The sequence below is a fragment of the Vidua chalybeata genome, chromosome 8 (genome assembly GCF_026979565.1).
Source record: "Vidua chalybeata isolate OUT-0048 chromosome 8, bVidCha1 merged haplotype, whole genome shotgun sequence".
Classification (NCBI taxonomy): Eukaryota; Metazoa; Chordata; class Aves; order Passeriformes; family Viduidae; genus Vidua; species Vidua chalybeata.
Genome location: NC_071537.1, coordinates 36,132,064 through 36,142,270, shown reverse-complemented (window position 1 = coordinate 36,142,270; position 10,207 = coordinate 36,132,064). Strand labels below are relative to the sequence as shown.

Genomic DNA, 10,207 nt, shown 5'->3' with positions numbered 1-10,207 from the left:
AAATGGTCAGAATTTGTAGTTATTGCAGCAAGGTTTCCCTCTTTTACATGGTTGCTGCAGGCTTTACTGAAGTGCAATATTCTGCTGTAGTTCACCCGTGAAATACATTTGGCTTTAGGAGAGTAATGAGCTAAGGAAGAGTTTCACATTTGTGTCCTAATTTGCATAAATAAAAATTAGAAAAATCAATTGAAGCAGATCATTATGCTTCCCTATCTGAGCAACTATTGCTCTTTCCACTGTTTTTTCCTGTCTTCCCTCAATTTCTTTTCAGATCAGCTTTCTCTGAATGTTGAATTTTGCCTTCCATTCTTGCCCTAAGCTGCTTGGAACAGCTTGTGCCATGCTGGGTCTGGGCTGGGCAGACATCTACAGCAATTCCTTCAGTAAAAAGGAAAACGGGGACATTTTATTAGTTTTAAATACTCAACTATTGTAACATTGGCACATCAAACCAGCACTTCATTTCCTCTGCATTGTTTATCTTTTATCTGATGATTCTTGACCTCTCTTCTACAACAAAAAGACCAAAGAACCCCTTGGTGCCACCTCATTTTTAAATCATGTCTTTTCATTAGAAATGTTGTATTAAAGGTCTGTGTAGTGATTTGGTTTTGAAACTAATTTTTCATGTTCTGTGATCTGAAGATTTGAACCAATGAAAACTCTGACCACTTCCAACCCGGTTGACACACAGAGGTTTTCATCAATGCTCAGTGCTGACATATTTATAGTAGGAGCGGCACCATTCTTTTCTGTCTTTGCATCAAGACTTAATACTTGGTTTTCCATCCTGATGGCTGTGTTTCCCCTACAGTTTCTACTTCCTTTTACAGTCTTCATTTTCCTTTGTAACCTAAGAAAAATCTATTGCCTTGTGACATTGCTTCTCATAAAAATAATTTGTCTTCCTTACTTGGAAATTTTTTTGCCAAAGGGCGAACAAGACATAAAGCAAGTTCTCTTTGCTATGCCAGAACTGCTCCTCTTGTGTCATTATCATTTTTTGTGGTGAGATGGGGTATTAAAGACCAGGGCTTGAACAATGGGGGTGTTTTCCTTTGTGCTCTTTATATTATTTATTAGTCATGTGCTACAGTCTACATTAACTAATGTTGCTGTAAGCCTGAGACTGAGAAATTAATTCCATGGAAGGCTGTGACTGTGGAGCTTGAAAGCCAGCGTGAAATCTTCTCCAACGGGAACTCAGTAAAAACACACTTCCAGCAGCTGCCTCATTCATGTATTTCCATGTGCATAACTTGGAGGTATCTGTTCAAAAATGGAACCCCCCAGCAAAACCCAAACAGTTACACACGCTCCCAAAAAAAATCACAACCCAAACAAAATAATAAACAGCACCTGGGAGCATAAATTGAATCTGCACTCAGTTTCCATGATTCCTCGCTCTCCTTTGTCCTTTCCTTTGGCCTTTTGCCCTCAGCCTGATCTGTGGACTGTGCATTTCTGGACCTCTTCTCAAAGGGCAGTAATTTTACTGACCTGCAGTAATTTTACTGACCTGCAGATAATTTGACATATACACACACAGAGATAAGATGCTTGTTGTGCATTTGTCTTGTCAGCTTCTATTTATTGTTCCTCCCTTCGTTTGGCTGTCCTTATTTTTCCAACATCTGACCCATTTTATGAGGCAATATGGTGCCATTAATTGCTGATGCCTGTGGAAGTTGAGATTGTTCCTTTTTCTGCAGGTGAACTCTGAGCGATCTTTGAAAAATTACCCATGTTCTGAGTTCCTCCTGAGAACAGCAGTGATGGGTGAAACTCCTGAGTCTTAATGAGTGCAGACCCATCAGTGCTGGTTCAGACCAGGAGAACCCTTTGGAAATGTATATCCCAGTCATCCCAGCTCTGTGTTGCAGGGTGGTCCTGGGGCATGGAGCTTGTTTTTGGTTCCTGGATCCCACTGCAGCTCATTGGACATAGAAGCCCTGACATGGAGAGCTTAGTTCACAGCATTTTCCTCCACAGATGTGCTCCCGTTGGCTGGCTCTCTGCATCTTGGAGAGCACAAGGTAGGCATTTCTGGCAGCTGGGCATCAGCAGGCCTTAAAATGGGGGCGTGTTGTGGAGCGAGCCCAGCTGAGATTCCCTGAGGGGAGCCCAGTGCTCCTTGCTCCTCTCTGCTGACACGTGAGCATCTGTCTGGTTTTGGGACGGCCCTGGCTGTGTCAGGGGTGCTACGTGGACACGAGACAGCCGGTCCTGTCCCGCTGGGTCCCAGCAGTGCCTCGCAGCAGTCCGGCATCCACGTCAGGATGCTGGCCAAGAGAGGCCCTGGAAGCTGAGGCAGCTGATTTTAAGCTTTTGCAGATACACACAGGGGATGGCCAACAGTGTTCCCTCAGGATACAGCAGTCCTCAAGTGCCTCCCCAGAGCTGCCTGAAGCTGCCCACTCCTTGTGGCACCAGTTGCTTTCCTGTGGAATGTTCTACCTCTCCCGAGAGTGAAGAGGGAGCTGGAGAAAGAGCTTGCCAGGCTGCTCTCCATCCTTTCCCAGCAGCCCTGGCTGAGTGGAGAAGTCCGAGCTGAGCGCAGATGTGCCAATGGAACAGCCGTGCACAGGAAGGCTCGGTGGGAAGGATGAGCCAGGATCCATAGGCCTGGCAGCCTGAGCTTGCTGCCAGGGAAGGCCTTGGAGCAGATGCTCCCGAGTGCCATCCCATGGCACTTGCAGGGAACCAGGGGGTCTGCTGGAGGGTGGGGAAGCTCTGCGGAGGGACGGGGACAGCTGGGGGTCCTGGTGGGCTGTTGAGGGCTTCTGTGGGTATGTTTGTGGGGGGTTGGTCTTGGGGAGCATGTTGGGGAAGGAGTTGTCTGCAAGGTGAGAGGTCTAGGCTGGAATTTGAGTCAGCTTGAAGGCAGCATCTGTGGTTTGGCACAGCTTTGCTTATGGAGGGCAGCAAGAATATCTGTGACTATTTCTGTTCATGGTCCTGATTCTCCTGCAGGGAACAAGATGGGAGAGCTGTACTTTATTGGCCACTTAGATATCTGTACTGGGGAAGGATGAGCCCTTCTTCCATCTACTCATTTGTTTGGGCTACTTTTGTAAGACTGAGTGGACTTTCATTCCTTGAGAGCTTTCATTCCTTAAGAGAATCACGATATTATCATCCCTTCATCGAAAACCATTTGCACTGAAACATAAACTTTAAGAGATTTAGAGATTCTAGAGGAGCTAAGGTTTTAGTTAGAGATAAGCCTTACTAGAGTTAATTAAAATAAAGGGATTCTGTAAGTAGGCCTTGATGAAGTTAAGAGTTAGTAGTTAACTAAGAATTGATTGCTTGTCAACACAATGTTTAGTGAGCTGAGTTTATAATGAAGAATATAGAAACTGACAAATAGCTTTTAGGAACATAAGACAATTGTGGGCCTCCTCTCTTCTGAAACCAATTGAAGACAAGGAATGGGAGTTCTACCAAGGTTCATATTTGCATTGAAAAGGTAGAAAGATCAGAATGAGGAAGACTTCATTGACTTCCTCATTTTGGGACCCCTCCCCATGAAAGGGACCACCGACCCATTTCAAGGAACAAACTACGCATGCTTAATAGCTTTTGAAATGATTAGCATAGGAAGCGAGGAATGGCATGTACCAAAATGATGAATATGTCTTTGTATTTTAAATATTCAATTCTTGTGTGGATAAAAGGACTCTGTAATCATTGGAAAGGTGCGGTGGGTATTTGGGAGCTATCCCGCACGCTGTCCGGCGTCGCAATGAACATACACTTTCTAACTTTAAAACTGTTAGAGAGTTTTTGTCCGTGTCAGTTGGATATTGGTGCTAGATCAATATCCATATTTCTTTAATAAATCAGCACACCAAAGAATGGCCTTCTTTTTGCCACTGTATAGTGCTATGTTTCCAAAGTGACTTTCAATGGAATGTGTTAAGGCAAATTAATTGCTGCTTGTAGATGGGAACAAACTTCCAAATCCTTCACGTTCTCCGGCAATCGCTATTAATTTGAGAAGTTTGCAAATGTTGGAAACTCCTTCAGTTGTGCAATGAGAAGTAAAGCCTTTAAGAATTGAGGATTCTTAAATGCCCTGATCCCGCAGAGGAGGGCAGGGTTTGCTGGTGGTTTGAGCTGTTCCTAAAGATCCTGTCGGGCTGTCTTAGACACTTGGAGCCAGGGATTCCTTCCAAGCTGGGCCATTTTGGGGGGGCTGGGGGCAGCCCCAGGGCAGGTGACAGTGTGTGCAAGGTCCCTTTGTGACACGCTGCAGCATGGTCAGCCTGGAATGGAACAGGACAGGGTGTCCAAGGGCCCTCCCTTTGTGACACGTGGTGACATAGGAGCTGGCGGTGACAAGAGCACGCCACAGTGCTTGGTGCACGCATCAGGACAGGACAGAACTGAGTAGTGCTGTGAGGAGCCCCCCCACAGCGTGCTCATTTGTGTCTGACCCAGCAATTTTCCAAGGCGTTATTCCTGCAGCTGACCTCGCGGCCAGACTGTGGGACTTGGTGATCAGAATCATTTACGAGGAGTCTCCTGTCATTGTGGCAGGAGCCCTCCAGACCACAGTGCAGGACTTGCTGTCCTGCAGCCTTCCTGAGGCTCCTCTGTCTCAGGTGTCTTCAAGGGTCAACTGCAACTGTTGACTTGGATATATCCTGAGGCATCTCTCTAGAAGGTGCCTTCAAGGCTAGCTGGTGGAATGGCGGGCAGATTTCTCAGCCTGTGCAAAGTGTTCAGAAGGGGAAAAAAGAAAGGCCCTGGAGCTGCCCCAGCACAACAGCCTGAAGAGCCAGAGCAGATCCAGACACTGCAGGATGGTGAGTGGCAAAGTGGGGCCACAGGGCTGATGCCTGCAGCCAGCTTGACCCCATCCCATCCCATCCCATCCCATCCATCCCATCCCATCCCATCCCATCCCATCCCATCCCATCCCATCCCATCCCATCCCATCCCATCCCATCCCATCCCCTGGGGACATGCCCATGGACAGGATGGAAGAGGGGCTGGGCAGACACCCCGCAGTGGCCATGCTCCATCCCCTGGGGCGTCCCGGGGCTCTCCCTGCCTGGGGAGCGCAGGGCTGGGCTGTGTTCTCCGGCCTCTCCCGCAGCCCCTCAGCTCTGGCTGCGCTCGCTCTTTGCCAGATGCAGCCCTGGGCCGGACACAAGAGCGGGAACCCACCCGTGGCCGCTTCCACAGAACCCTGAAGGTACCAGCAGCCATCCCCACCTGGGCTGGGCCTGCTGTCACTGCTCAGCGCAGCACCACATTTGGAGCACTCCATGGAACACTCCGGGCTTCCCTGTCCTTTGTTCTCTTGCAGATGTTCCGGAGGTTCCTGCGCATTCGGCGTAGAAAGACCTCAGTGAATGAGGATGTGGCCATCACAAGCACCAAAACGAGGGAGACTCAGGGCCTCACAAATACTGGTACCACGCCTGCTCCAACTATGATTCCTGCTCCCACTATGGATTTTTTCAAAGAGACTGCTGTTCCTCCTCAGCAGCGGGTAAGCAGCCGGGGGCCAGGCCTGGAGGCCTCCCAGGATGGTGTGTCCCCTCAAGCCACGGTCACTGGGCCCCTCAGCTTTTGAGGCCAGCACAGTGTGGTGGGAACAGAAGCACTTCTTGGGGGAAGCTGGGCAAGTTTCTCCCTTGGACAGTGCTCCAAGTCTCCCCCATGTCTCCTCCAGGTGCCAGCCAAGGTGAAGGACATCCACCAGAGTCTCCTGTCCCACGTCTCTGCGGATGCCAGGCTGCAAAGGGACATTGTGAGGCTGGCTGAAGAACACCCTGCTGACGTGGTGCTGACCCTCCTGCGCTGTGCCCCAACATGTGACAGGTACGGGGCCCACGAGTCTTCAGAGCTCAGGGCTCAGCAGCCTTTAGGGCCCGTGGCCCTGCACAGCCTGTCCAATGGGGTCTGCCAGACAGGCAGAGAGGCCCAGGACCCTCGGGCCCCTCTGTTTCCTGAGCCTGCTGCCAGTGCTCCTTCCCTGCCCTTCAGGGCACCGGGGCTCTGTCACCTGGGCCCCCACAGCTGCACAGGGCATGGTGCTGTGACTGAGATGCCCCTGACACAGAGCTCCCATCCCACAGAGCAGCTGCAATGATGTGGAGAGCCATAGCCTCATCGGGACCAGCAGTGGAGAAAGTGCTGCCAACACTGCTCTGTGTGATGGAGGACTGGCCACAGCACAGAATGTGCACCTCCGATGGGGACAACGAGGCTGTTTTTGCCCTGGCTGTGAGTTTCTGGACCTGGCCTCTGCTCGCCCCCAGGTCACCTTTCCAGCAGCATTCCATCCTCTCCATGCCTCAGGCGCTGGGCTGAAACCGGGGCTAGGGGCAGGCTCAGGGGGCACCAGGCCCGCTGCTCCCCCTGCCTCTGCCCTTGGGCCCTGCCCATGGACACCTCGGCACTGAGCGCTGCCTTGGGCTGCTTCTTTTGCAGGCAACTCTGGTGATCTGGGTGATTGTGCCTGTGTACAACAAGGCGATGATCCCTTTTACTGGGCGATTGTTTGTGGCTCTGCTCTTCCATGTTGCCATCGCCACACAGCAGATGCCACCAGAGGAAGTTGCTAACTTCTGGAGAGCGTGCCGGGAGGAACAACGCCTTCCCAGCAAGCCCAACAGGTCCCAGTCCTCCTGTCCTTCCCGTGCCCTTGTGGCCAGTGCCAGTGCTCCCAGTGTGACCTGGGCTTTGCTCTGCACACAGATTTGCAGTGCAGGCCATGAAGGCTCTGCTCTACCGACTGCCGTGTGACAAGGTGGTGATGGCTATGGAGCGCAAGCGTGGCTGGGACACGCTGCTGCGTGCTCACACCCAGCACTATGCCGTGGGTCTGCTGGCCAGGTGAGACCCCCCTCTCCCCACTGCCCCCGGCATTTGTGCCCTGTCCCCGGATGCCACTCACAGTCCCTGTGGTCATGGGCCAGAGGGCCTTGTCACCGAGGGACACCTGAGCAGACTGGAAAAGGCTGGGAAAGGAGGGTGTCCAGAAAGGGCTGCCTCACAACGCGCCCACATCCCCTCCAGGGATGCTGGGGAAAGACCGGACCTCTGTGACTCAGTCCTGGGAGTGGATTGGTCTCCCCACCTCAGCGCCTTTTTCCCCCCTGCCAGGGAGATGCGCCGTGTCTCGATCCTTTTCTGTTCTTGCATCGCACCCCACGTGCTCTGGCACCTCAGCAGGGAGGAGCCATGCTGGGATCTGCCTGCCCTGGCATTCCTTGTGGAGGTGAGCCTGTTGGTCAGCGCTGCCTCGCTCAGCTGCCTCCCAGCTCCCTGCCCTCTCATAGCCACAGCTGCCTGGGACAGTGCCCATGCCCTGTGCTGCTGCCTGGGCCCAGCCCTGTGCGCTTCTGGGCTCCTGCCGGCCGGCTCCCCTGTCATTGCCCTGTGCCTTTCAGGTCCTGGATTGCCTGGACTTGAGTAAATGTTGTGGCAGCGTCCTGAACATCATGTCAAGGCACCTCCAGAGTGAATGCAGTCAGAGGCGTCGCCTGGCACTCAGAGGCCTCGTGCTGCTCAGCAAGGATCTCTTGATGGTGAGAAGGGGGCAGCGGCTGAAGCTGCGCCGGGCAAAGCAGCCCCGTGGGCTGGCAGGGTTTCAGGAGCTGAGGCAGCTACTCCCAGCTCTCCTGCCTCACCTGCCCCAGTGCTTTGGGACAGGCGTTTGGCCTGTGGGCCCTGCAGCAGCAGGGTGGGGTTGCAGTGCCAGGGCGGTGTTGGCCATGCAGCCGTCCATGGCTTCCCAGCACAGCCTTGTGTTCCACACAGGCCGGAAGGATGTGCAGTCTGTCTTGCAGCCTTCTGGAGCTGCTGAGGGATGCAGATGGAGAGGTGGTCAGCATGAGCCTCCGTGTGCTCACGAATGTGCTCCCGCACCATGGCATCTTGCTATCCGGTACCACTGCCCCAAAGCTGGCTGAGGTGCTCCTGCTGCTCTTTGACCATGTAAGGTTCTGCATCCTGAGCCACAGGCATCGGGTGCTTGCCAGAAACTTTGTGCCCTGTGGATTTTCAGGCCTTTGCCCAGGTGGGCCTGGAGTAGCTGGTGTAGGTCTTTTCCTTTCCTCTAGGACAACAGCCACGTGCAGTTGCTCTGCATTCAGCTCTTCTGTAAGCTGATGGAATTGGTAGCGGATGAGGGGAAAAAGCCCCTGAAGACGATTGTGATCAAGAGCCTGTACACACTTTTAATCTACTGCCATGATGACAACTGGCACGTGGCAAAGGTGAGCATTTCTATGATGCTGGGAGGGGGCTCGGCTGCCTCCTGCCCTGGCGCCTGGCGGGATGCAGCCTCCTCCAGGCCTTGGCACAGGGACACAGGTCTTGTGCCCTGGGCTGTGGGGCCATCTCTGGGTCTCTGCTGCTCTCCAGGCCTCTCGGGAAATGCTGCATTGTGCAGCCAAGTTCCTGATGAGGAGAGATCTTGAACAGCTGGTGGAGAAGGAGCAGCTGTCAAAGTTTGTCAAGTGCCTGGTAAGAACGGCCTGGAAGGCCCAGCCTCAGCCTGGAGAAGCCCCCTGAGCGCGGTGCTCAGTGTGTGGGCCGGCAGCTGTGCTCCTGCCCGCTGCTGCAGCCAGAGGCCGCACGGGCTCTTCTCCAGGCTCCCGTGGCCCCGAGCCGGGTGCCGATGGAGCCCTGGCCCGGCGGGGCTGCGGGGCGGCCCCGCGGCTCCCCGGGCAGCAGCCGGCCCTCTGCCCCCTCCAGAGCCCGGCACCAGCGGCTGCTGGCCGGGCCTCAGGGCTGTGCGGCCAGGGGAGGCCGGGGCTGGGCGCAGGGAGCGGCCGGCCCAGGGGCTGAGCCCGCGCCAAGCCTTCCCTCCTGCCGCTCTCTCCAGCTGGCAGAGGACAGGATCCGAGCGGCCGAGCACCTGCGCCGGGCCCTGCCCTACCTGGAGAGCCCAGAGGAGCCCCTGCGAGAGGCGGCCCTCAGCTTCATGGGTGAGCCACGAGCCCGGGCTCCCTCCCCGCCCCGCCGCAGCTCTGCCCCAGCCCCGCCTGCTGCCCCGGCAGCGCCATCCGGGCCCGGCGCCGGGGAGCCCCGCCTGGCCTGGGCGCTGCTGCCGCCCTCCGGCAGCCGTGCCCTCGGGCGGCAGTGTGCGGCAAGGACCCGGGCTGAGCCCTGCCGGGCCACGAGGCCGTGTGGCCGCAGGGCTGGCAGCGCCGCTGGCAGGGAGCTGTGCCGCTGGGGCCAAGATGAGCTCTTTGTTCTCAGGGATGGACGAGTTTCCCATGATGAGGGGGCAGCAGGAAGAGCTCCACGGCCTCAGTCAGGGCGCTCCAGGCAGAGCTGACGCTGGGCACAATTCTTGTGGCTTCAGCCCTCTCCCTGCCTCTACATAGCTCCCTCCCTCTAGATAGCTCCCTCCCTCCAGCCCTCAGACACTGTCCGTCCCCTTTTTTCCCTCCACTCTTCCTGTCTTTTGACAGCTCCATTCCTCTAGCCCTCAGACCCTGCCCATTCCCTATTTTTACCTCCCTGCTCATCCCTTTGTTTCATCTTCCATTAATAAAGAGTTTGGCTTTTTCACTTTGCCTCCGTCTCTGTGGAGATGAAACGACGCCAATCCCAAGCCCTGGGACACGCAGACCCCTGCTGTCGTTCTCTTCCACACCGTCTTTTGTGCGCACACACAGAGGAACGAGGGCAGATCAGGCTGGAAAGGTGCCTGTGCTGAAGCTGCAGTTCCACAGCACTGTGGAGCTGCAGATCTTGCTGAGCACCCTGGAGCCCCTGGAATTTGGAAGAGCCAACCTGAGGATGCTCTGAAGCCAGCTGTGAGGGATTCCATGGCAAGCACCCACGGAGGGCAAAGGAGCTTGGAATGCTGGAAGGTTTCAAGAATAGCTTCCTGAAAGCACAGCAGTGCTCCATCCCTGCACAGCATGAGGAAGAGGACAGAACCAGCGACCATCCGGGCTTAACAGGGAGCTTTAGGTGTGCCTAAGAGCAAATGAAGCAGCAGCGCGGTGCCCGAGACTGGGACGCGCCACCGTGCCAGTGCCTGGAGCGCTGTCAGGCAGTGCCGGGATCCAGGGTGTGGTTCTGGTCTCCAGAGGTGAGGAATGGCAGCCCCAGGCTCAGAGCCAGTCAGAAAACCAACCAAGTGAGCCCACAGAGAGGGCACCCTTCCAGTTTCTCTTGGGCATGGCTGCAAAACAGCCCCTGCTGCTTCTTCCTCCGCCTGTGT

General features: G+C 54.8%; 1 protein-coding gene across 1 annotated transcript; it reads left to right on the top strand.

Moving 5' to 3' along the window:
* Nucleotides 1–3,794: 3,794 nt before the first annotated feature.
* On the top strand, nucleotides 3,795–9,546 carry LOC128791871 (maestro heat-like repeat-containing protein family member 6). The gene is made up of 14 exons (XM_053949787.1): nucleotides 3,795–4,817; nucleotides 5,145–5,209; nucleotides 5,324–5,509; nucleotides 5,693–5,841; nucleotides 6,099–6,246; nucleotides 6,454–6,638; nucleotides 6,721–6,858; nucleotides 7,129–7,243; nucleotides 7,416–7,553; nucleotides 7,786–7,962; nucleotides 8,088–8,243; nucleotides 8,392–8,493; nucleotides 8,855–8,957; nucleotides 9,232–9,546. Exons 1-14 carry the CDS (start codon nucleotides 4,700–4,702, stop codon nucleotides 9,357–9,359), a joined length of 1,908 nt encoding a protein of 635 aa, XP_053805762.1. The 5' UTR covers nucleotides 3,795–4,699; the 3' UTR covers nucleotides 9,360–9,546.
* Nucleotides 9,547–10,207: the final 661 nt, after the last annotated feature.

What these genes read in the sequence shown, in the direction of transcription:
- LOC128791871 (XM_053949787.1), top strand. Translation starts at nt 4,700, where the DNA reads ATGGCGGGCAGATTTCTCAGCCTGTGCAAAGTGTTCAGAAGGGGAAAA. An exon ending in CTGTTCCTCCTCAGCAGCGG is followed by an intron (nt 5,510 to 5,692) that starts GTAAGCAGCCGG and finishes TGTCTCCTCCAG; the next exon opens with GTGCCAGCCAAGGTGAAGGA. An exon ending in ACAACTGGCACGTGGCAAAG is followed by an intron (nt 8,244 to 8,391) that starts GTGAGCATTTCT and finishes GCTGCTCTCCAG; the next exon opens with GCCTCTCGGGAAATGCTGCA.